General features: G+C 41.5%; 1 protein-coding gene across 3 annotated transcripts in view; it reads left to right on the forward strand.

Annotated features, from left to right (window-relative positions):
* Window positions 1–27,704, forward strand: part of LOC122550775 (microtubule-associated tumor suppressor candidate 2-like) — a 456,058-nt gene that overhangs the window by 159,247 nt on the left and 269,107 nt on the right. For all 3 annotated transcript variants that reach the window (XM_043692024.2, XM_043692025.2, XM_087988203.1), the window contains exon 4: window positions 26,384–26,630. In XM_043692024.2, coding sequence (XP_043547959.2) covers window positions 26,384–26,630 — 247 coding nt within the window. The remainder of the gene's footprint in view (window positions 1–26,383; window positions 26,631–27,704) is intronic.

Consider the following 27,704-nt stretch of genomic DNA (forward strand, 5'->3'; position numbering starts at 1 on the left):
GCTGAGCATTTTCAGCATTTTCTGAAGTCATTGGTACTATATTAAAGTGACTTGGTTAGACTGGGGTCAATTCAAAATGGGAGAAAGTGAGGTCTGCAGATGCTGGAGATCAGAGCTGAAAATGTGTTGCTGGAACAGCGCAGCAGGTCAGGCAGCATCCAAGGAACAGGAGAATCGACGTTTCGGGCATAAGCCCTTCTTCAGGAATTCCTGAAGAAGGGCTTATGCCTGAAACGTCGATTCTCCTGTTCCCTGGATGCTGCCTGACCTGCTGCGGTGTTCCAGCAACACATTTTCAGGTCAATTCAAAATGTCCAGCTTTGCAGGCAAGATGGGAGAAATGCCAGATAATGAGAACCACATTCAGGAGAAATTGGAGATAGTCAGTTTATTTGCAACAAATGGCAGAGAAAGTAAATTACAGGTAGTTCTAAAATGGCAAGAAATGGTGGTATACAGGTAGGTACTTTACTGACAATGTGTTAGAATGGGAGAGAAGCCTTGGGATTTTGATGCACTAGTTAACCGGAGCCCAGTGTTTCTATGGAATAAAATAAGGCAAATAAACTGTTAGAATTCAGAGTAATTGTCAGAATATTTAAATTGATATAAAAAAAAACTATAAGATTCCATAAGGCTTATGTGTGTGGTTGGCATGTGTAGAACTGCTCATTGGCAAATTCATAGGTAAATGCTTATCAAAGGGTTCTTAAAATCAGGTTACTCACAGTTCGTGGACTCAGCCTTCCAATTAAAGATAGGCCACATTGTGTTTTATTATCAAAATCAAACTTTTTAACATGTTAATGAGTAAATGGATGCACATGGTTCTCTTGCTACTCACTAGCAAGGTTCTTGCCTTACTGCTCAAAACCTATTTGAAGAAATGGACCTTGACAATCTCATTTCTGCCGATCTACCCTGTGTTTTTTAATTGACTCACCAATGCCCTTGTTGTCAAAGTCTGGGAAGATTTTGCCCACTGTCTCTTTCGGTCTATCACAGGGCTCATCCAGAGGGTAGGTTTAAAAACAACTAATTTCATTGATTTGATCAAACAATAAAAATCAATCAAAAAAACAGCAAGCCTGAAATCTCAGTTATTAAATAATACTTAAAAGAATCCCAAGCTTCCTAGGTCAGAGGAACAAAATATAATGTGAGCAAAAATATTATTTCTTTCAGGGAAAAAAAAAGTCAAATTTTGTTTTACAGAAAAGAATAAACAAAAGGATTTTCTTTGGGCTGGAGGATTTTTTTTTAAAACTAGTTATTAATAAACTAGAACTAACAAATAGCCAATTTCTTGAAAAATATTTGTCAAATAAAAAGGTTCGAAACCAGTTTCAGCAACAGGGTTTATTGCTATTGATCAGTTCCTATATAGGAGAAAGTGAGGACTGCAGATGCTGGAGATCAGAGCTGAAAATGTGTTGCTGGAAAAGCGCAGCAGGTCAGGCAGCATCCAGGGAACAGGAGAATCGACGTTTCGGTTCTCCTGTTCCCTGGATGCTGCCTGACCTGCTGCGCTTTTCCAGCAACACATTTTCAGATCAGTTCATATACATGCAACATACCTGGAAAAGGCATTTTCTGTACAGGCACCCCTCCCCCAACGTGAATGATGGTAAATTTCCTCCTGAATTGTTTGTTACAGCTTTTCTTTTTGTATTTTATTTTCCCTTCGATGAACTTGAATGCTGGTGAATGAAAGAGATTCAACTACTCCAAACATCTTCATTGTATCATAAAATATTACATCCATGTCAAACATAGATTTTTACATATGTTGTTAATCTTTTTATAAAAGTTGTCTGAAAACAAACCTTGTTGAAATTCTGTTATAGAGGCAACTACACCCCCCTAAGTTTTGTGTTGTAAACAATTCAATTACATTATGTAAAAAAAGGTAATCCCTGAGAAAGCAACACAAAATAATAAAATAGAACAGGCATTGCAATCTGGAAACAGTCAAGTAACATCAGGTAGAAGATATAATGGCTTGATTTTTCTGATCTGTTTGGGCATCCCTACTTCGAACCCAGTTCAGATAAATTCCTGTCCATTTGCATGCCCAGAATATTTCTGGCCAAACTTGTGATGCAGAATCCATCACAACAGATGGAGTCCAGTAAACCATGCAAGCAGCTTTGGAGTGTCCCAGCCCAGCCATTGTGCCCACTTATTGCACTATAGCTGCTGTAAACTGGTAAGCAAATGGTTCAATGACCCAAAGCCTTTTTGACAGCTACTGAGAGAAGGTACGTGTGTAAGGTAAGTGAGTGAGTGGATTGGTGGCAGGCAGTGTTCCCTGTAAGCTACACCCGAAGGTTCTGCATTCACTGATCAGCCAGCTGACCCATTGGCTTTCGTTTGGGGAAACCAGAGTACACAGAGGTCAGTCCAATAGAAAGTATAATGGGAGGGAATAACAGTGTCAGGTAGGTAGAATAGCACATTTGATGAGAAGATAGGATGGCAGATGGGTAAAGAAACAAGGTGGTAGATGGATTGATGGGAGGTTATAATGGCAGATGGTTGAGGGGTACAAATGACAGTGGGTTAAAAGGTAGGAGAGGTCAGGTGCCAGGGGCTGAGGTCAGGGTGAGCTGCTGGTAGTATATTCAGGATGGGATTGGGTGTGAAGAATTGTTTGTTAGGTGTCTACAGTGGGTTGAGGAGTGGTTGTGTGTTATCGGAAGCTGAGTTTTATAGTGAGCCAGAATTCAGGTTAAAATCATAAGTTCATAAGACGATAAGACACAGGAGCAGAATTAGGCCATTTAGTCCATCGTATTTTCTCTGACATTTGTTCATGGCTGATATGTTTCTCAGTCCCAATCTCCTACCTTCTCTCCATAACTATTGAGCCTCCTTTCAGTCAAAAACGTATCTATCTCTGTCTTAAATACACTCAATGACTTGGCCTCTACAGCTCTCTACAGCAACTAGTTCCATAGATTCACAACTGCTTGGCTGAAGAAATTCCTCAACATCTCAGTTCAAAAGGGTCATCCCTTCACTTTGAGGCTGTGCCCTTGGGTCCTAATCTCTTTGACTAATGGAAACATCTTCTCCACACGTAATCAATCCAGGCCTCTCAGTATTCTGTAAGTTTCAATCAGATCCCTCCTCATCCTTCAAAACTCCATTGAGTACAAACCCAGAGGTCTCAACCGCTCCTCCTTTTCATCCCTTTGATCAATCTTATAAACCTCCTCTGGACCCCTCCAATGCCAGCACATCCTTCTTTACATATGGACCCCTCCAATGCCAGCACATCCTTCTTTACATATGGAGCCCAAAACTGCTCACTCCAAATGCAGACTGACCAGAGCCTTATATGGCCTCAGTAATGGATCTCTTCTCTTGTATTGTTGCCCTCTTGAAATGAATGCTGACATTGCATTTGCATTTCTAACTGGCAACTGAACTTGCATGTTAACCTTAAGAGAATCCTGAACTGGGACTCCCAGGTCAACTGTGTTTCAGATTTCTGAAGCCTTTCCCAGCTTAGAAAATAGTTATGCCTCTATACTTCCCATCAAAGTTCATACCTCACTTTCCCACGTTGTATTACATCTGCCACTTCTTTGTCCACACTCCTCACCTGTCCAAATCTTTCTGCAGCCTCCCCATTTTCTCAACACTTTCCTGTCTCTCCAACTAACTTTGTGTTATCAGCAAATTTAGCAACAATGTCTTCTGTTCCTTCAACCCGATCGTTAATTTATAATTTAAATGTGAATAGGTGTGGTCCCAACACAAACCCCTTGCAGAACTCCCATAGTCACCAGCTGCCATCTTGAGAAAGAACTTTTTATTGCCACTCTCTGTCTTCTGCCAGTCAGCCAGTCCATGCCGGAACCTTTCCCTTACCGCTATGGGCTCTTAAGTCATAACCTCTTGTGCAGCATCTTGTCAAAAGCCTCTGGAAATCCAAATAGATCATGTCTACTGGCTCTCCATTGTCTAACCTTCTCATTACCTGCTCAAAGAATTCTAACAGATTTGTCAGGCATGATGTCCCCTTGATGAAGCTATGCCTTACCTTACAATGCACTTCCAAGTACTTTGCAGTCTTATCCTTAATAACGGACTCTTAAAATCTTACCAAGAACCAAGGTCAGGCTATCTGGCTTATAGTTTCCTATCTTCTGCCTCCCTCCCTCCTTAAACAAGGGTATCCTTTGGGACCTTCCCTGACTCCAGTGATTCCTGAAAGATCATCACCAGTGCCTCTACAATCTTCTCAGCTATCTCCTTCAGAACTCTTGAGTGCAGTCCATCTGATCCGGGTGACTTAGCCACCTTCAGACCTTTTCAGCTCCCCCAGCACCTTCTCCTTATTGATGGCACTACACTCATCTCTGTCCCCTGACTCTCTTGAAGTTTTGGCATGCTGCTGATACCTTCCACTGTGAAAGCAGATGCGAAGTATCCATTTAGTTCCTCTGCCATTTTTTTATTCCTCATTATATTTTTCCAGCCTCATTTTTTAAGCCTGATTTTCATTGTCCACTCTTGCCTCTCTCTTATCTTTTTGCTATCTAAAAAAGCTCTTGCAATCTTCATTCATATTATTAGCTAGTTTACTCTCATATTTTGTCTACTCCCCCTTACTGCCTTTCTTGGTCATCCTCTGCTGGTTTTTAAAGGCTTCCCAATCCTATGGCTTCCCACTAGTCTTCAGCACATTGTATGCTTTTTGTTTTGCTTTTGTCCTGTCCCCAACTTCCCTTGTCAGCCACGGTTGCCTCATCCTCCCATTGGCACTCTTCGTCTTCCTTGGAATGATTTTCTGCTTTGCCTCCTGAATTATCCCCAGAAACCTCTGCTATTGCTGCTCCACCATCATTGCTACGTACGTGGATGACAACAACTAGTTCTTTCCCCCTCCCACTCCAAGATCCTCTGTGGCCCAGAAGAGAGATCCTATAGCCGTGGACCAGACAGGCAACACAGCCTTTGGGACTCTAGATCCTGACCACAGCAAACAATGTCGGTTCCACTGACTGAATTATTATAGATTACAATGACATTTCTCTTTTCCCACTGATCTTGAATCACTCCCTGTACCACAGTGCTATGGTCAGTTTGTTCATCCTCCCTACAGCCCCCAATCTTGTCCAGACAGGGAGCAAAAACCTCAACACCTGTTAGACCATGGAATCTTGAAGGACAGGATCTACATGTATTTGGAAAGGCAAGGACTGATTAGGGATAAATGATTTGGAAATGTACATAGGAGATATGACGAGTAAGTTTTCAGATGACACCAAAATTGGAGGTGTAGTGGACAGCGAAGAGGATTACCTCTGAGTACAATGGGATCTTGATCAGATAGACCAATGGGCTAAGGAGTGGCAGATGAAGTTTAATTTAGATAAATATGAGGTGCTACATATTAGAAAGCCAAATCAGGGCAGGATGTATACTTAATGGTAAGGTCCTGGGGAGTGTTGCTGAATAAAGAGACCTTGGAGTGCAAGTTCATAGCCCTTTGAACGTGGAGTCGCATGTAGACAGGATAGTGATAGTGAAGAAGGTGTTTGGTATGTTTTCCTTTATTGGTCAGTGCACTGAGTACAGGAGTTGTAAGGTCATGTTGTGTCTGTACAAGACATTGGTTCAGCCACTTTTGGAATACTGTGTGCAGTTCTGGCCTCCCTGCTATAGGAAGCATACTGTGAAACTTGAAAAGCTTCAGAAAAGATTTACAAGGATATTGTCAGGGATGGAAGGTTTGAGCTATAGGGAGAGGCTGAATAGGCTGGGGCTATTTTCCCTGGAGCATTGGAGGCTGAGGGGTGACTTGGTGGAGGGCATGGATAGGGAGAATTGACAAGGTGTTTTCCCCAGGGTGGGGGAGTCCCAAAACTAGAGAGCATAGGGTTAAGGTGAGAGGGGAAAGATTTAAAAAGAACCTAAGGAGTAACTTTATTATGCAGAGGGTGATTGGAATGAGCTGCCAGAGGAAGTGGTAGAGTCTGGTATTTAAATTACAACATTTAAAAGGCATCTGGATGGGTTTAAGAATAGGAAGGGTTTAGAGGGATATAGGCCAAATGTTGGCAAATGGGACTAGATCAGTTTAGGATATCTGTTCAGCATGGATGAGTTGGTCTAAGAGTCTGTTTCCGTACTGTACAGCTCTATGACTCTTGTGATTCAAAGCTCAAGGACTGAAGCTCCTTCAGCACTACCGACTGGATCGCCCTACCTGCCTCCCTGGTAATCACACCCTCCTGGCCCTGATCACTGACTGAATTTGAGATAGTTAATCGATTGGGTGTGACTGCCTCCTGAAACATGGTATTCAAGTAACTCTCCCCCTCCCAGACGTGTTGCAGTGTTTGAAGTTCAGACTCCAGATCATCAACTCTGAGGTTCCTCAAGTAACCAACATTTGCTACAGCTGTGGTCACTCTGAACCACAGTGGGGTCCACCAGCTCCCACATCAGGCACAACACATCCCCTAGCCTCACACCTTTATTTTAACTACTTAGTTTTTAGTTTGGTTTTTAAAAAAATTCATACTGGTCTTTTAGTTTGTAATCTTTAAAATATCATCTACTTACCTTCAGTCTGGAAATAACCTAGAAACAAAAGCTATCATCAAACAGTGAAATTATAGTTTACCTTTCATATCACTCTTTTGTGCTGGGTCCCTCATCCTGTGCTTCAATTTATCCTGTTAAAAAAAACTTACAAACAAGAGCTAAGCAATAAGCACTTCTTCCCCTCTGTACCAAATTCCCACGTTCCTTCCAAATTCCATGAACTATATACAGACTTGGGCAGTATCTCACTCTCGGTCTGATCTCTTCTTTTTGACCGTGTGAAGCTAACTCCGTTGAATTCCCCTCAAATTCCCTGCCTAATCTTTAATGTAAGTAATTTGGAATCCTCTGAAAAGTCTCTGACTCTAACTGTAACTCGGCATTGGGAACCTTATTTTGCAGGGTGCCACATGTCAAGTAATTGTCCAATGGAAGTTGAAATTTCCTGGGAAATTCCCTCGTAGTCCATGCATCAGGTCCTCCAAGAGGAATCCCGATGCACATTTTTAAGGGTATGTCCAGTTTCTGACTATCTGACATCTCGAAGATCTGGACTAACATTTCACATTGGGCGGCACGGTGGCACAGTGGTTAGCACTGCTGCCTCACAGCGCCAGAGACCCGGGTTCAATTCCCGACTCAGGCGACTGACTGTGTGGAGTTTGCACATTCTCCCCGTGTCTGCGTGGGTTTCCTCCGGGTGCTCCGGTTTCCTCCCACAGTCCAAAGATGTGCAGGTCAGGTGAATTGGCCATGCTAAATTGCCCGTAGTGTTAGGTTAAAGGGGTAAATGTAGGGGTATGGGTGGGTTGCACTTCGGTGGGTCGGTGTGGACTTGTTAGAACATAGAACATAGAACATAGAAGAATACAGCGCAGTACAGGCCCTTTGGCCCTCGATGTTGCGCCGATCCAAGCCCACCTAACCTATACTAACCCACTATCCTCCACATACCTATCCAATGCCCGCTTAAATGCCCATAAAGAGGGAGAGTCCACCACTGCTACTGGCAGGGCATTCCATGAACTTACGACTCGCTGAGTAAAGAACCTACCCCTAACTTCAGTCCTATATCTACCCCCCCTTAATTTAAAGCTATGCCCCCTTGTAATACCCGACTCCATACGCGGGAAAAGGTTCACACTGTCAACCCTATCTAACCCCCTAATCATCTTGTACACCTCAATCAAGTCACCCCTAAACCTTCTTTTCTCTAATGAAAACAGCCCCAAGTGTCTCAGTCTTTCCTCATACGATCTTCCTTCCATACCAGGCAACATCCTGGTAAACCTCCTCTGCACCCTTTCCAGTGCCTCCACGTCCTTCCTATAGTATGGCGACCAAAACTGCACACAATATTCCAGATGCGGCCGCACCAGAGTCTTATACAACTGCATCATGACCTCAGGACTCCGGAACTCAATTCCTCTACCAATAAAAGCCAGTACGCCATATGCCTTCCTCACCGCACTATTTACCTGGGTGGCAACTTTCAGAGATCTGTGTACATGGACACCAAGATCCCTCTGCTCATCCACACTACCAAGTATCCGACCATTAGCCCAGTACCCCATCTTTTTGTTATTCTTCCCAAAGTGAATCACCTCACACTTAGCTACGTTGAATTCCATTTGCCACCTTTCTGCCCAGCTCTGCAGCTTCTCTATATCCTGCTGTAACCTGCCACATCCTTCCTCACTGTCAACAATTCCTCCGACTTTCGTATCATCCGCAAACTTGCTCACCCAACCTTCTAACCCCTCTTCCAGGTCATTTATAAAAATGACAAACAGCAATGGTCCCAAAACAGATCCTTGCGGAACACCGCTAGTGACGGCACTCCATGAAGAAACTTTGCCATCAACTACTACCCTCTGTCTTCTTCCATCCAGCCAATTCCTAATCCAAACCTCCAACTCACCCTCAATGCCATATCTCCGTATTTTCTGCAGTAGCCTACCATGGGGAACCTTATCAAACGCCTTACTAAAATCCATATATACCACATCTACCGCTTTCCCCTCATCAACCTCCTTCGTCACCTTTTCAAAGAATTCAATAAGGTTTGTGAGGCACGACCTGCCCTTCACAAAACCATGCTGACTATCCTTAATCACATTATTCCTATCCAGATGTGCATAAATCCTATCCCTTACAATTCTCTCTAAGACTTTGCCCACAACAGAAGTGAGACTCACCGGCCTATAGTTGTTGGGCCGAAGGGCCTGTTTCCACACTGTAAGTAATCTAATCTAATCTAATCTAATCTAATCTAATCTAATCTAATCTAATTAAGCTCATTAAAATCCAATCCATTCTCATGAAGGACTATGCCTGAAATTTCACATTTTCCTTTCTTTCCAGACCTTGCCTGATGTGCTGAGTGCTTTCAACATATTCTATTTTTTTAAAAAAACAAATGGAATGACTTAAATTTTTAAAAATTAACTTTAATTTTGGAGTATGTCTTGCTAAATATTTATTGGATACAGTAAATTATTAATCCACTTTTTGCCAGATCTTTGTGGAATGGTTTTCAAGAGAATGTTCTAATATTTGGAAGAATTAAACCCTGATCCTGCGCTTATTGGATTTATTGATGTCTACCAAAAATGCAAATTACAGATGCTGGAAATCTGAAATAAAAACTTAAAGTTTGGGTTTTCAGGCTGCTGTCAGAAATAGGTTTACTATTTTGTGGGATATGTAAAACGTTCTGCACAGTAGTTAAAGTGTAACCTGTCAAAATAAAATGGGAGAAAGTGAGGAATGCAGGTGCTGGTCAGAAAGTGTGGTGCTGGAAAAGCACAGCAAGTCAGGTAGCATCCAAGGAGCAGGAGAGTTGGCATAAGCTCTTCATCAGGAATGTTAGGGAGGGGGTGCGGGGTGGGGAGGTTAAGGGAGCTGGGGGATTAATAGGAAGGTGGGGCTGGGGGAAGGTGGCTGGGAAGGCAATAGGTGGATGCAGGTGGAGGATGCTTGTGATAGGTCGGTGGGGAGGGTGGAGCGAATAGGTGGGAAGGAAGAGGGACAGGTGGGACAAATCAGGAGGGTGGTATTGAGTTGGATCTAGGATGAGGTGGGGCAAGGGGAGATTTGGAAACTAGTGAAGTCGACATTGATTCTGTATGGTCGATGGTCCCAAGGCAGAAGATGAGGTGTGCTTCCTCCAGTCATCAAATGGCATGGATTTGGTGGTGGAGGAGGCCCAGGACTTGCATGTCCTTGGGGGAGTGGGAAGAGGAGTTGAAACGGTTCGCCACAGTGCTGTGGAATTGTTGGGTGCATGTGTCCCCAGAGATGTTCCCTGAAATGCTCTGTGAGTTGACGTCCTGTCTCCTCGATGTAGAGGAGACCACATCGAGAGCAACGGACACAGTAGATGGTGCGAGTGGATGTCCAGGAAAATCTCTGCTGGTTGTGGAAGGATCCTTTGGGGCCTTGGATGGTGGCCTCCACTGCCAAATCCAAGCCACCTGACGACTGGAGGAAAATGCCTCACCTTTCGCCTTGGGACCCATCAACCATGTGGCATCGACATCGACATCGACCTTACTAGTTTCTAAATCTTCCCTTCCAGCACCTCATCCCAGATTCATCCCTACACCACCCTCTTGACCTATCCCACCTGTCCAGCTTCCTTCCCACCTATTCGCTCCACCCTCCCCACCATCACTCCCTACCTGCATCCACCTATCACCTTCTCAGTCTCCCCCAGCCCCACCCCCACACCCACCTATTGCCTTCCCAGTCACCCCCACACCCACCTATTGCCTTCCCAGTCACCCCCACACCCACCTATTGCCTTCCCAGTCACCCCCACACCCACCCTTCCCCATTCCTGATGAAAAGCTTATGCTTGAAAAGTCGATTCTCCTGCACCTCAGATGCTGCCTGAACTGCTGTACTTTCCAGTGCCATGCTTTTCAACATAAACTGGGTGTAGGGAACAACCCCTACATCTCAAAACAGAGGCCAAGAATCAAAATCAAAAGATCTTTACCTCTTAGCTAAATGTTCAGGGCAAGCTTTACCAATATGAATAGCTCTTACAATGGAAGTGTGCAATTTTGAGCCCACTGCTTCATCAACAGTTTCCCTGAGATAAGCCTCAGTAGGTGGAAGAACAACAGGAGGAGGATGATTGAGGCTGGCAAATATAATCAGAGGTACATTGGCGGAGAGAGGGGATCACTTGCTGCTACTAGGCTTTCACAATTTTTCAAAGAAGTATGCTTTTTCTTAACTTTGTGGGGGTAGGCACTGACTGGGCTCCCACCATATCCCAACTTTCTAAATGGAATAAGACCAGCACTCAGGTCAACCTGATTTTTCATAAAGCTCCTAAAATAATCATACTGTCTCTCAGATGTAAGTAGTTGACATAAGCTCAATTTATAGTACGTTTAGGGTGTTAATCCAGCATGTCCTGTAATATTGGATTAAGATGCCAGGACTCACTCCTGTTCTGTTTAATGAACAGAATATTAATCCAGGCCTTTTATGTTATCATGAAGTTAATATGAGAGAACTTTATTCAGGATAAAGGTTAATTTAATTCTCCAGGATATAGTATTTCTTCATTTGCTCATGGGCTGTAGGTATCCCAGCCTAAGGCAGCAATTATTACAAATATTAAAATTAGATTTCACCATGTGATTTTAACCAATGTCCCCAGATTATTAGCCTGAGATTCTAGAATACTAGTTGACTGATACTACCACTACACCACCTCTTCCTTCCCATTGCTGTTCAAGATATGCCAGGACAATCCTGCTGCTGAGAACTACATAAAACAACTAGAGGCTTATGTTCAGATGTACCTCTTAGACAATTGCCTCACAGTACTCCTTGAATGTAATATTTTCTTCAGTGATACAATTATTAAATTCACACAGATATTGGAAGAAATATTTAAACCCTAACTAGAAGACAACATTCTCTGAGAATGAGCTTTTAAATGTAAATGTAGTCATCATTCTTACTGGTCTTCCCTCTACACCTTAATAAGATATCAACATTTCCTTTCTCCTTGAAAAACTCAAATAGTGTACGAGAAAGATTCCACCTACATAGAAATCCTTCATGAGCTAACTCATCTCCATACAGCTACATATATATAATGTTTTTCACAAAGTACAAAATGTGTGTCATAGGAATTTAGTAGACAGTTAATGAGTCTTCATCTTTAGCTGTATAAAAAATATGCAGAATTAGAAATGTTAAAAAAAAACTCTTCTCAAATCATTGCAAAGCCATTTAATTCCATTTAGCCAAATGATGCTTTCTGAAATACTTTGCCTTATGCGAGGTACAGTGACTTCTATTATTTTTCGGCAACATTGCAAAACAAAGGATGTCTCTGTAATCTTTTTGAACGTTTGTCAAGAAAGTGTTTAATGGATGAGATACAAACTACTTCAGCTGCTATATTTTACTGCAAGAGAACATACATCGTTCTGAACTATCTGCTCACTTCATGTATACTGTCACCTCACTAGGAACAACCTAAAAACTTGATTTTCTTTAATAAAATAGCAATATTTCCCAGATCATTCTTGACATAAAATAATCTCCAGTTACCTTTAATGCCTTTAAATCTCCTGAACCAGGTGAAAATCCACCCTCTCAATTTGGGTTTTAAAAATCTGACCAACTGCTCCTTTTTTTAAATCTCCCTTAGTTCACAACCCAAAAGAATCTCTCTTAAAAAAAGGTTGCTGCCAATGCAACTGTCAGGAGCACATTACTGCACAAGGTATAGCTGCAGAATCTGGGATGTACCTTATACACATCACCAGTAAACAAACCAGTCAAAGGAGTGAGGAGTGTAGAATGGGAGTGAGGGGATTGGAGAATGGGGTAGCTAGAAGACTGGAAAACTGAATGACGGGCAGCAGGGCCATGAACTGTAGAGAAGGAGGAGGTAAACAGTGCGCCAAACAAGAGGCAGCAATAATGGTTGCACTGCTTTAGCCTCTGGTTCCAACTCTGGCTGCAGTGCGGCCACACAAGAGGTTGTCTGCAAGGGCACTGGGCTGTCTGTCTATGCCATTTGATGGCAATGCTTAGCTCTCGTGCAACTGCAGTGAAATGGATGGTGATCTCATGTGATCCATGGTCCGTGCTGCAACAAAACACAGAAATAGTTCTTTGTTCTCTTAAACTGCACTCTGATCTGAAATTAGAAATCATATTATGCAATTCAGAGCCATCGCCTCTGAATGGGGCCTTCCTTGATCTCTGTGAATATTCCGGTTCAACCACCCTTGGTGGAGGGAGCATTTCATTCATATACAACCCCACCCTCGAGGAAGTTTCCGTTGTATCTGCCAACTACTCTTGGTCCCTGAAGCTGGTCATCCCTACTGTGAAACCATTCATCGGGCTCTGCAATTATTTCATTTAGGTGCTGTCTCTCCAGCTATTCTTGCCCTTCCATTGAATAATGGAAATTTAAGATTATATTTTAGGCACTGAGTTGAGGTGTACAGTAATGTAGACCATGAGCCAACTGCACTTCAATGCGCTCTTCATCTGTATGATTCAGGTCAAAGCATCATCAACACTGTCCAACTCCACCCACAGCTACCCTAAATGGAACACAGCAGCAACCTGTACTTAGCCTTTCTGACCTTATCTTGTAGGAGGCCTACATTTGGCAATGGGATGCACAGAATTTTTATTTGATGGTCTCATGATTGGTACAAGTTGCTATGTTGAATGCAGGCTTGGCTGTGCTTTGAAGATTGCAAGGGTTTCTATAAATTGATAATCGATAAATACCATAAAATTGTAGTCCTCCAACTTGACAACATCTGCTTGGATCCTTTGAACCAAACAACCTGCTATGATCATGGGACAGTAGTTTGAATCTTTGGGACACAATTACCCAGCTTTTAAGTGCAATCATTATATTTTTAAAAAATGAAAATATAAGATTGCTTCACCACAGCTTGATTGGCTGTTCCAATTAAAACTATTTAAACCCCAGGTTTATACTGTTCCCTTTCCCCCAAAGGTTTACATGATCACTGAGTTCACAGTTGCAGCCAAGGCCATGGAGCAGTGACCTGACAGCCAGACTTATAAATCCTATGAGATTTAAAGATACATACAGCCCAGAGATCATGAAGCAGGGATCCATTACTCCACTATCATTGGGTTATGACAAACATGAAGGAAAGCCAAGGGTCCACAGTAAATGCATTATGTGCAGAGAAAGACCATATGAGCTACATTGGACTGTGGGTTTGCTTTGTCTCCCTGCCTCCCAGTCAGTGCCCTCCACCATGGACCATTTGTTGTCTTCCTCAGTGAGAGCTGTTTGACTGCTCCAGCTGCTATTCCTCACCATCACTGCCCCCCCTAGTGGAGGTCGTGTTATATGTGTACAAAGACATGTGAACTAGCCAATTATTGAACAGTACTGGTTGCTGTTGACGAATCAGCATGAGGTCTGGGTGGATTTCCAGATCGGAACTTGCTGTGCAAAAGGGCAGTTAGTACCATTGTCATGGGGAGGGTCCCAGCAAGGTGAGAAAATAAATCACCTTTGTGAAATCCAGTGCTTATTTTGCCTTTGTGGGCAGGGAGAATGTGGGTGAAGATTATGCCAAATCTTCTTTGCCCTAAAATGGCATTTTTAAACTGGAAACAGTAATTTCAGTGGCTTTGGATCTGAACAGCCTGACCTGACCATGTTAATTTCAAAAGATTATGCACAGACAGCAGAACTACTCGGGTATTTCATTCATTTTTTTCCCTCTTTTTATACATGTTTTATATTCTCTCTCTCTCTCTCTCTCTCTGTCTTTGTTAATTTCTCAGTTTATCACTCTGCCTGAAGATGTTAAATTTGCTGGGAATAGTGCTGACAGTGCTGAAGGATATAAACCACTTCAGAGCTGCTAGCATTACAATGATGTAGCAAGGACACTAAGTACTGTGGTACATGGACTGCGTTGCCAGCGGTGGTTGTGGAAGCAGGGACATTAGGGACATTTAAGCACCTGCTGGACATGCACATGGACAGCAGTGAGTTGGAGAGTGCATAGGTAAGGTTATTTTATTTTAGATTAGGATTAATCCTTGGCACAACATTGTAGGCCGAAGGGCCTGTTGTGTGCTGTACTTTTCTATGTTCTATGACATGCACACAGCTCATGGACTGGACCAGGCTCCATCTGTGGGCTGAAAAGTGTGGTGCTGGAAAAGCGCAGTGGGCCAGGCAGCATCCGAGGAGCAGGATAATCGATGTTTCACTGTGAGTGCTATGTTGAGGCTCAGCATCCCAGCCTTTTTTGTTTGCCTTGCTTTTTTGCACAGAACTGTTCTGAGGAAGGGTCACTGAACCCAAATCATGAACTCTGATTTCTCTCCACAGAGGCTGCCAGATTTGCTTAGTTTTTCCAGCAATTTCTGGTTTTGTTTCTGATTTCCAACATTCAGAGATCTTTCAATATTTATTAGCACAGATACAAAGTCATTGTTGTAGCTTATCATTGTTGCCAGCAGGCCTCAGTCATGTCAAGGGGAATCGCCCTCACTCGGGAATGCCTGCACTTGAAATGAAGGGCACACCTCCCTTATTTGTCCAGGCTTTGCTTGGGTCAGTCAGAGTTAGGATACCATCTTGATGAGGGGAGAGAGCCAAATGATGGGCACCTATATTTCTTCCCTATTAGGGGCTATTTTCTTCCTGGCATGAGAGAGAGGCAGGAATTAAGGGGAATGAAAGTGGGTGGCATGGCTGGTACTGTTGGTGCAGGTAGAGAGGCATCCTGAGTGAGTGAGTAGACAGTGCAGAGGACATGCAGCATTAGTGGCATGTAGAAGGTTAGGGTGAATGGGAACAACGTTACAGGCAATATCAATGTTGTACAGTATGGGTAGATGGTGGCAGAGATAGATTGAGTGTGAGGTATTTGAGAGAAGATGTTGGCACTTACACTGGTGAAATGGAGAAGGACTTCTTCCTACAGTGTGGACGTTCCTCCAGATGGCAGAGACTGCTTTAACCGAGGAGCTACCTCGGACCAGGCAGGCATGGTCTGGTGTCATTGTCCTCCACTGTTAGTCCTGGCAGAGGAGGTGGTCCTGCCTGTGCACCATTCTGTCCAGTAGTATCTCCTCCCAGACTCTTGCCTGTAATATGCTGGGGGAAATGTCAGGGACCATGCAGGGCTGTTCCGGACCGATAGCACTTGTCCGGGTAGACAATAGGCTTTTAAAGATGACGTGGTGTAAGGTTTGCTGGTCCGTGATGTTGCTGACAGACATGTCATCCTGAGTACAGTGGATCATAAGATGGGCGGCAATGAGATGTGAGAGATAATTAATATGGTGAGTTTGATAAGAGATAGCAAGAAAACTCACTTCTCCAAAACACTTGATGCCACTAGGATTGAGCCAAAAGAATATGATTTAGCCCTTTGTTTTCAATGTTCTACGAATATCTCTTCTTTAGTACTTGAGCCCTTTGGAAAGTAACACAAAGTCCTGAAGCTTAACGTTAAAGTTTTAGGCAAGAAAAGTGCAATTATTTCTTGACTCTAGCAAGTGCTGATTCAGTGAGTGCTGACTGGGCAGGTACTGATTCACATTGTAATGGGCAGTAATTAATGTGTCAGTGAATTTTATTTATTTATAGGATGTGGGCATCTGTGGCGAGTCCAGCATTTGTTTCTTATTCCTATTGCCCTTGAGAAGGTGATGCTGAGCTGTATCCTTGAAGCTCTGCAGTCTGTTGGTGTAGACATATCGACAGTGTTTATGAAGGAAGTTCCAGGATTTGACAGCTAACAATACAGCGACAACATTATAGCTCCAGTCAGGAAGTGTGTGGTTTTGAAGGGAACTTGCAGGTGGTGATGTTCCCAATCATCTGCACTCTGTTCTCCTAGGTGGTAGAAGTTGTTACTGTCTGGTGGGACTGGGAGGAATGAATGCTTATGAATGGCTCTGTGCTGTCAACATTCTTAAGTCTTGTTAAAGCTGCACTCATCTAGGCAAGTGGAAAGTTTGCCATTACACTCCTGGTGTGTTGCACACGGTGAACAGGATTTGAGGGGTCAGCAGAAGAATTACTCACCACAGAATTCCCAGTGGATTGTTTCAATACATGAGTCCCAAGTCATGCTGTACATCTTCTAATCGAACATTGTGCAATCATCAGTAAAGGGTCCATTTCTCTAGTCTTCTGGAAGAGGGTCATTGAAGAAGCGGTTGAAGATGGTTGGGTCAGGTTCACTACAACAAAGATTGAATTATTGTTGGTTGGGTGAATGACAACTCGATGATTGATTGGTTTGTGCATCTTGACTCCAAGGCTGTTCACATTAGTGAATGCTGACTCATGAAACAGTGAGTCTGAATTAGTATTTCTGAAAATGCTGACTCAGCTGACTTCATGAGTTCATTGATAACTGATTCAGCAGATAACCAATCAGCAAATACATACAGTGAACACTGACAGAGTAGGTTCTGACTTAGCGAATGGTGGCTGAGTGACACTAGTTTAATGCCTGGCACAAGCACTTAGAAAGCTTGAGGCAGCATTAAGATGAGGGAGACCTAGTGCCATGTGACCTTGGCGATGAGTAACTACTGGCGTCTCGGTAACAGAGAATGGAATCTTGAATGCTAACTCAATGAATAATATCTTGGTGGATGCTAACGCAGAGAATAATGACAAACTCAATGCAAGGCTAAATTCGTTGCTGATCTTGAGGCTTTTATACAAACTCGTTGCTTCTAGACATTAGTGCACTGAGCAGGCATCCCACATGAAAGCAGTATGACTTGAAGGATAAATAGAGGTCACAGAGAGTAGTACGAGCTGGTGTAAGAGGAGGAGTAGTGGGGAAAGGCTGTCAGTAGGGGACCAGGTGTCTGCCAGATGGTCAGGAAGTAATTTTCCTTCCTAATCCTCAGTGAGGAATAATGTCAGTGCATCAGTGAAGAACATGCCTGTGCTTTAGTGAGGATATCCTCAATGAAAACTACCACGTGCAGCTGGGACAGCTCCAATCTCCGGATGGTGAAGGGATTATATTGCTGCTGGTTGTCAAGGAGACCGGAGTAATGAATGATGTCTGGCTCCCTCCAGGCCTGAACCGGAAATAACTTTACCATTGTGAGACATTAGCTCTTTCAATCAGATATGCCATGAGTATGGAGGAGCAGGATTATGGAGAGGAGGAGTGTGAGAAGTGGGAGGAAGAGGAGGAGGCAATGTAGATGCTCCCTTAATTCTCACATTATCTGTGAGGAACTCATCTGACTATGATGCCAGTACCTGTAATCCCAATTCTCAATTTACCATCAGTCCCATTCTTTATTCTGTCACTGACAGTCACTAGTCGGCTGAGCCATAATACAAGAATAAAAAACACCATAAAATCAATATTCCAGACTCTAGTTTTAAATGAAATCATGCCATATTGCAGAGAGAAGTCAATGAACAATCGTGTACGTTCAGTCAGTATGTGTCTTCTGTGTGCTTTTGCCTGTCCCAATGCTCCTACCCAGTGTTATCCCAGGCTGTACAGCACCTGTCCATTGACAGCTACTGGCAGCTGCACTATCCTGTCCCCTGCCCTGGCTGCAGTCCATAGTGCCCAAAGTCTCACCATGAGCAGATCTTACTTCTAATCAGTTGGCTAAGATAGGTGTCAGTATTAGTATCTGAGCTAATTGTTGAACTCTAGTGATTGTACTGATTATAAATGATTAATTGTGTCTTCATTACCTTGTTCTCTTGGTGATATCTGGCCGAGTTGCACCTCTTGAGTATCTGAACAAAGAAAACCTCAAAGGGTAAGGTTTTGCAGAGGTGAAGATGTTAGTAAGTAATAAGCGCAAAAAAAAAATCAGAAGAGAATGGGGAGTGCGGGGTAAGGAGGAGAGGTAGATGTGAGGATTTAACGTCTTTGATTTTAGTTCAGTTGATCTCACTGTGTGTTGGCATTGGGCATTTAAATACAGCCAACACCTTCATGGGAGAGGTCAGATATTCAAGTGTGCCAGACCAACTCTGGTTATCTCCTGCTGCTTTTATTTGTGAATCACCTTTTTGTGATAAAGAGGGAGGAGTGTTTTGGCTGTTGAAACTGTTTGTAATGAACAGGGTTTGAGGTTGTGCTAGTTTGTATGATATCATCATAGTAATTATAGCAGTTCAGGATTAACCCTTTCAGACCCATAAGCAACAAATACAAGTCATGGGTCCTGGATGTTAAAGATTGCAGGTAGGTAAGTTATCAAGGGGGTTGGGATGAGATATGGTGCAGAGAAATACGGTTATAATTTGGACAGTGTCTGAGGCTGCTGGTACAGTTGGAACAATATAACAATTTACTTAATTCACTGAGTTTGACCAATCCTTAAATTTCTTGCAACAGTGCATTCTTGGGGCTTGACTAATGACAATGATCTCCATGGTTATCAGCTCCCACTCCTTTTGACCCTGTACGTGTAAGATGGCTCTCTGTAGATACAGGAAATGTACCTCTGGCCCCTGCACTATAGATGAGTAATTGTGTATTCCTGAGACTGAAACATTCTGGTAATGCACGAATGAAAATATAAAATCAGTTATCTGTTCCCAGAAACAGTCTTTTATGTCCTGATGGGTAGAGCTTATCTCATGATGTCAGATAACATTTTTCATATATGATACATTGAACACATGTGGTTTACCTGTAATAATGCACCCCAATACCTATGCCCAATCTTCAGGGGCTATCCAATTGAACCTCAATTTTTATCAAAACTCAGACAAACAATTTGATACATCAAAGGATTATACTTTGGGATGTTGCTCTTTTGTACTACAGTATTCTGCTGTTGTAATTTTCTCTGAGCACTCTTTAAATTAGTTCATATGCCACTTAATGTTTTAAATTGTCTAAAATGAGTACTGAAGGAAAGTATGTTAACAGTACAGTAACATAAATAAAGGCAGAAAATGTGGAAAGTAAACAGCAAAACTTTTTTTTTCAGATGCTATTTGTATAATTCAAATATTTGCTGTCCACTCTCCAGACTTACAGATCTACACGTTTTTTTCTTTTTAAAACTCTACAGTTGGGTGATATGATGGTATTTCAATTGTGGGTTTGAGCTAAATTCAACCCAGGTTAATGGAATAAAAGCGTCTTTTGTGTTAAAATACCAGGCACAATCTGTGAATCTCAAAATAAATCCTAGAGGACCCAGATGCACAGTGCAACATATCTCACTCTTCGTAAAAATTCAGAATATCTATGATAGCTGAGTATAAATTGGATGCAAAAATCAAAGTACTGTATGAAGTTGTGATTTCTCACTTTGATTTGGCTGCATTTCTTTCACTGGCATCCATCTTAGTTGTTAGTCTGGCATTACCAGTACATCAGTTGCTTTGCTTCCGATATAACAGCTTGAACTGACACAAGATCCCGGATATTGCTGTGTAAAGTAGTGCCACGTATTGAAATGCAGTACTTGTCCACATAAGTCCAACCCCTTGGGCTGAACGACTGTTAAGATATAAAGCATTAATAACCAAATTATATTTCCAGCATGAAGTTAGTATTTTAGTTGCAATTTTGAGTGCACGTGTTTTGAGTATCTGCTGCTAGCTGTGGTAACCGCTTTACAGGAGGAAAATGGAGCCCTGATGTATAGCATAAGCATGTACAAATTGATTGGTTTATTTAGTATTTGCCATTACTGGGCCAGCCAGACAGGTTTAATGGCAACGTAAGAAAGGTCACAGGCAGTTATTGTAGGATGGGGAGGAATTTGGGTTGAGGCAGTAATGGCTACTCCTCTGAAATTGTATTTGTGGCATAATATTGGGAGCTTAATTTTGAAGTCTAACACGCTATAGAGGCTTCTATCAAAATTCCTTATTCCAAAATTCTGAGAACCACTCTTTACTGCATCAGTTTGATCTTTCTCAAATCCCGGACAAGAGGCCTCTCATCTGGCTTTGCTCTAAATAGCCAGCAGACCAGACAGAAACTCATTAAATCATCGCTTTCACTTCTTCCTACCTCTTCCTGAAAATACCTTCTATTTATATTTCTAAACAAAGCATTATTTCCTTCCAATAGTCACCTTATTTAAAAATAAGAAACAAAATTAAAATGAAGAAAGAAACTTCTATCTATTTGTGTCTTTCTTGCTTTCTTTCTGTCTGCCGTATATGTAATAGAAATGAAAAAAAATGCCTGACAGTTTTGATTCTTTCCTAATAGTTAACAAAATACAGCTAAAGTCATTAGTTAACTTTAAATTAAACTTGTTTGTTTTTATTTAAATCCTGATTCCCTTACTGATTTTAAAATCTCGATCCCAGCCTTTAGAGCTTTTTGAGGTTAAGAATTCTACACTTTTAATACACTCAGAGAGAAGAAATTCTTCCTCATCTCTTTTCTTACTGGATGACCCCTTCTTTGGAAATCATGCCCCCTGGTCCAAGGCGCTCAGCGTCTACCTCGTCAAACTTTCTAAAAACCTTGAATATTTCAATATTGAAAACATAGCATTTTTCTATGCTTCAGTGAGCACAGCCCTCAACCTTTCCTCATAAGACAGTAATGCCAATGGCAGTATATCGTTCCTTATATTAGGTGACCAAAACCATTCATGGTATTCCAGCTGTGGTGTATGGTTTTAGCAAGATTCCCCAACTTTGGTACCATTCCTTCTGAAATAAAGGTCAGCATTACATTTGCCTTCCCTATTATTTGGATGCTAGCTTATTGTGAATTATGCATGAGGACTCCCAAATCCCTCTGTTCAGTAGCTTTCTGCGTCGTTCTCCATTTAAATCCTATTCAGCTCCTTTATTCTTCCTGCCAATAACCTCAGATTCTCCCACATTAGATTCAATCTTCCCAAATTTTTGCCCACTTTCTTAATCCATCTGTATTTCTCTGCAGACTTCCCAGTTGCTTTTGCATCTTTATTTTTGTGTTATCTGCAAACTTGGCAATAGTATTCCTTATGTTATTCATCCAAATCATTAAGATATATTGTAAATGATTGTTCCCCCAGCATTGATCCCTGTGTCATGCTGCTAGTTTCTGGTCAACATCTTGAAAATGCCCCATTTTCTCAACCCTCTGTCTTCTATTAATTAGCCAATCCACAGCACCATGGGCTCTTGTCTTATGAAGTAGCTTTTTATATGGTACCTAATTGAATGTCTTTTGGAAATCCAAATACATTATATCTACAGATTCCTCTTTATCTACTTTGCTTGTTACCTCCATAAAGAACTGTAATAACTTTGTCAGGCTTGGTTTTTCCCTTATGAAGCCATGTTTTATGTTATTTAAAGTTCTGCTATTGCATCCTTTATAACAGACTCTATTTTCCGAACAACAGATATTAAGCTAACTGGTATATGGTTAACTTTTTTCTTGTCCACTTCCACTTTTGGATAAGTGTGTTATGCTGGCAGTTTTCCAGGCCTCTGGGACTTTTCCTATAATCTAAGGATTCTTTGAAGATTCTTCACCTTATTTAAGAAAGGATGAAAATGCATAGTGAGCAGTTCAGAAATATTTTATCAGATAACTAGCTTAAATCGTTAAATTGTCTTATGAGGGAAGGTTGGACAGGTTAGTCACTGGAGTTTTGAAGAGTCAGAGGTGATTTGATTGAAATGTGTAAGATCCTGAGGTGTCATGTTTCCCTTTGTGGGATAACCTAGAGCTAGAACTGGAGCCAAATGGTTTTTAAAAAAGGTGAGTCTTTCAATCTCTCTTCCTGAAAGGTGATGGAAGCAGGGAGTTTGAATACTTTTGAGGCAGAAATAGATTGATTCTTGATAAACAAGGGGGTAAAATGTTGCTCTGGACTGACTTGATTGTAACCTCATTTTTGCTATGATCTAATTAAATACAAGAGCAGGCTTGAGGGCTAAATGGCATACTTGTGTTCCACGTTTTTATGTAATAAACACTCATTATTTAAGACAATTATCTCTTCTGTATTGACTCGAGTGGTCCATCCTCTACCACTGACAATCAGGCCCTTGCCTCAGCATAGAAAATGGAGAATTAATGAAAGCGATCTACCCAAACTAGAATATGACTTGTATGTAGCACTAGTGTCTGAAACTAGGACATGGCAATCAATGGTAGGTAGACAGAACTAATATGACCCTGAAGAAAAAAGAAAAAATAATTTTGAAGAATATTGAATTTACCTCTTCAAGAGCATTACCATTTTGAGAAATATATAGATACTCAGTATTTGAAACTTGAAAGTTGTCAACAGCAACTGTCAGAGGATCACTAGTGCGAGTTCAGCACTCCAAAGGCATGCCTTTACTAAGCAGCTGGGAAGAGATGTAAGAAGAACTATACAAGCTGGGGGAGGAGAAAAAAATTGTGGACAGAGTGTGATTAGTGCAAGCTCCTTTGGGAATGAAGAAACCTCCAGAAGTAAAGTTTTTTTTAAAAAAAGGGGGAAATCTTTATGAAAATGGTTGAAAGAGCAGAAAGGAAAGACAAGAAAGTAAAAAAGTAGTTCTCAATTCTCAGAAATAAGATGCCAGTCATGAGTGCACTCCACAAAAAAACAGCTGCAAGGGATAGTGAAACAGCCGGTAAAGTAATTTTGATCAGAGCTCCAGTATTCAGAATGCCTTGAAATTTATTTCAAAATCAAAAGAGCAAAATTTGGAGAAATTTGAGGAACAAGTCGAGCAGAAGAAGAAACGTCAGAAGAAATTAAGATTTAAAAGGACCCAGTGACTCAGTAACTTGTGATGTTGGAAAGCAAATTTGAAAAGGCACCAACTACTGTAATCTGCATGGTGCCTAAAAGTCCTGAAGAATTATGCATGTTGCTTTCATACATTAAACAGTCGTGTTACCTAAAACAAGTACTACTTCTGTTCAGATGGTCCAAATTCAACTCAGTGTATCACAGCTCTGAACAGAAGTAACAATTCCATTTCCATATTTTGGAGATGGGATGGAGCGTTCAAGTTAAAAACTGTAATGCGGATATTAAAACAAAACAAATTACCAAATTAATCACATAATGAGAAATATTTTTTATTTTAAGTTTTGTTGCACCATTATTTGGGATATGGAAGTTTTGATTACTGAGGAAAGAGTGACAGATAGCAAAAGATTTCAGGAAACACTTCATTGAGTTGAGAGTATTTACGACCAGACTGTAGAGCTTAATTGCACAATTAGAGTGTACATCATTGATGCAATGAGGAGAAGTAAGTTTATTATGGAAAATCTGTCTCAGAAAATGGGCCAGCGTGACAACAGGCTCACACAGTTCAATGTACGTTCTGTCTTACTGGGGCTGTTACTTGCAGAATGTTCTTTGCAGTTATGTGAGGGCTTTCCAAACATTTTGAGTAGTTAAAACATGAACAAGACTGCTCTGCTACTACTAAAAGCTTCAATACATAATTCTTCTTTTTAAATTTGCAGTTTATTTTCCCAATGCTGTCAGCCATTGCTTTTGATATTGATGGATAAATGTAGCGTTGTCTGCTCTGACTGAGAAATGTTTTATCAATATCAGAACACTTGCTGTAACCAGCGAAATACACTACAGAGTACCCTAGGAATGATACTGATTTATGTGGAGTGTCAGGACCAAACATCAATTAACTCATTACCCAAATAATGATGGCTTCTAATCAATAAGTCATAAATCACTGAGTCATCAGAATAGTTATCAGCAGCAGAAGACTAAGTTTAAACTATGATATTTGGGAGTTGTTGGTGCAGAGTTCTTGTCTGGATACCCTGCTTGTTGAACAGAAAGAATAGCCTGAATCTTAACTGGTAGGCTAAGACTATAGCGCCTTTAATTTCTGAAAGTGGAGGGAAACATGGTGGAAATTCATATGATGTGGAAGCTGCTCAGTAACAACTGATAAATGACAGGAGTGGTTACAGGAATGGTTCTGCATAGAAACATAGGGGCAGGAGTAGGTCCTTTGGCCCCTCAAGTCTACTTCACCATTCAATATGATCATGGCTGATCATTGAGCTCAATACCAAATCTCATCCTCCCCCCTTAACCCTTTATCCCTTTAAGTACAAGAACTATAGCTTCCTCCTTCTTGAAAACACAATACCTTGGCCTCAAACACCTTCTGTGGTAGTGAATTCCAAAGTCTCACCATTCACTGGGTGACATAATTTCTCCCATAATACCTCTTATCCTCAAGTAATGACTCCCTGGTTCTGGATTCCCCCATCACTTTTTTCCTGCACGTAACCTGTTAGAATTTTTATAGTTTTCTCTGAGATTACCCCTTCATTCTACTAAACACCAGTGAGTACAATCCTAACTGACTCAGTTTCTCCTCATACTATCAGTTCTGCCATTCCAGGAATTGATTTAGTAAACCTCCGCTGTACTGCCTCTATAGCAGGAACATGCAGTGTGGAATTGATGATGAGTACCATCTGGAGGGGTGGTTTTGCGGGAATAGGAGAAAGTTTTCAGTTCCTTTGCGAATTCAAGAGGAGAATTCCTACTGCAACTGACCCCATAAGGGCAGAAAAAAAAATTAGTAAGAAGCTTACCTACTGATCTCAAATGCCTTCACACCTTTGGTCTACCAGAACAATATCTCTAGCACCCTGCTTATGCTGTTGTGTTAAATTTCAGTCCAATACCAAAGCTACTTCTGGACCTGACGTTTGTGTAGAAGAGAAGACATCAGACTTGGGATGGTCCTTAGGATGCTTACTGCCTGCTCCATTGAGCAGGTTTACATTTAGTCAGCTCCAGGGTGGCTTAGTACTTGTGCATTTTTAGCTTCCCACCACCTGAAATCTGTAAGACTTATAAGATTAAATATCAGAAAGAAAAGATCACCGTCGATGTGGTGCTTCATGACCACTGGATGTCTGAAAGTGCACTGAAGTACAATTAAAATGTAAGAACTATTGTATTGTAGGATACGCAACAGCCAATTTATACATACAAAACTTCCACAGACAGCAATGTGATAATGATCAGAAATTCTGTTTGCTTCTGATGTTGTTGAGAGATCAATATTGGTCATGACAGAAGAGATGACTATGCTCATCTTCTTTAGGCGGTGGTTAGTTCAGTTGGTCGGATGCAAGAACAGTGATGCTGAAAATGCAGGTTCAGTCCTGTACCAGCTGAAGTCACCATGATGATTCACCTTCTCAAACCTATTTCTCACCTGAGGTTAAACTCACCACCAATCCTCTCTCTCTTTAATGAGTTAGCGGACTCTGGTGACTTGCACTGTCCTTTTATGTGCACCGAAGGAGCCAGATGTGGCCTCAGTTTTACACTTTTGTCAAGGACAACACTTCTGACAGGATAGTTTTTAAAAAAAAAACTCAGAAATGAACATGTCTAGTCTGAACTGAGTTCCATTTTCAGGTTTACAATTTGGAACAATTTACGCTATTTCCAAGTTTTGTTTTTTTTTTCCTTTCTGATGTTGAACTTTATCATAGAATCTTATGACTCTGAAGCAAAGTGGTATCAACTGAGTTGTAACTGACACTCGACTCAAAAGTGAAAATAGACATTGGTTGATGTAAAACTGAAATGAATGTAAAATTCAATGAAATCAAGCCACCTCACGTAAAAATATATTCTGTCATAAATGTTATTTTAAAGAATAGTTTTGTTTATGTTGTGTGTGTGTGTTTCAGGGGTGTTATTTGTTAGCCTGTTGATTTTGTTTAGTGATATAGTCCAATGTACATGTCACTTAGTACAAACTGCACTAATAAGCATATTTACTTCAAAGTTATGTGATGAAATATTTATCTTGCTTACTTTTCAGACGGACACCCCTTCTCTTGGTCAATTTACTTCTGGACAGAATGTGGCTTCAGTTCCGGAAGAGTGCTTCAATCCTGCAACCCATACAGCTGTTTCTAGGCTACCCAAAACTCTTAGGCCACCATTAGGTCTAGGTGCAATCTCGAGACTTCCTGCAGCAAAAAGCAGGCTTGCATTGCAGAGCCAGAGAACTTCGCTAAATTCCAGTGCACTTCAAATTCAAGGGCAAGCTGACCAGGAAATTGCAGGTAAATAACCAATAATTTTGTTTCTTTTTATGTTAAAAAGACTTGTTAGTATCTGCTGAGAGTCATTTTTACTCTCCTCTTACTCCCTTTACTCTCTGATCATTTTGGCCTGTATTCATTGTCTAAGACATGACTGAAGGGTCTGTTTCCGTGCGGTACATCTCTATGACTCTATGACATGTAGATTGCCTACCAATGATGAGAGCAACTAACTTGATCAGAAAGAATACTTCAAAATCTCTCAGCACCTTGCCACACCACTTGCGATATCAAAGTACCAAACATTTCTAGAACTAAAGCAAACAGACAGAGAATAAACATCAACCAGCAACTGACCTAAGGATAGTTGATAATCCCTGTAAATATTGCTTGTGTAGAGGTCCTTCCTGCTGCAGAAATGTAATAATGCATAGATGTCAAATCACATTGAGTTTAAGATCTGCCTCTCTGTACACATCCCAAAGTGCCTTCAACTTAATGGCATCACCATGCCCATTTACAGTTGACTCAGTTGATGTTGTATTGCTTTAATATCATTAATAATAGTGAGTGTATTTGTGTAACATTGTGAGTCTCAGTTTATCGTTGTTTGTCAGACTTCCTGTTCTATGGCCTGCCTGCTTTCAAAACATTCTCCTCAAGCTTCAGGTCTCACATTCAGTCCTCCAAGCTTTCCTTCTGTACCTACCCTTGCTTTAAATCCCTCTTCACTCCCACATTCAATGCCACCCTGTCCTCTGTTCTTACTTTTAATGTCCATTTCTATCCTGCTGTCTTTCTGAACTTGCAATTAATGTCTGTGGGCAGAACCGAGCATCCTCTGCCATTGATGCCAGTGTTCTGCTATAGGTGAGTGTATTTTTAACATTTACAGTGTTAGGAGGGACTTGTATGTTGCAGTGGTACTGTCCCTACCTCTGGACCAAGAGGACGTGGTTCAAGTCCCATCTACTCCAGGGGTGTGTAGTAATATAGGCGAAAGTGAGGACTGCAGATGCTGGAGGTCAGAGTCAAGATTAGAGTGGCGCAGGAAAAGCACAGCAGGTCAGGCAGCATCCAAGGAACTGGAAGATT

This window comes from Chiloscyllium plagiosum, unplaced genomic scaffold, assembly GCF_037043375.1.
Source record: "Chiloscyllium plagiosum isolate Xiang-an unplaced genomic scaffold, Cpla_swu_hap1 HiC_scaffold_6, whole genome shotgun sequence".
Classification (NCBI taxonomy): domain Eukaryota; kingdom Metazoa; phylum Chordata; class Chondrichthyes; order Orectolobiformes; family Hemiscylliidae; genus Chiloscyllium; species Chiloscyllium plagiosum.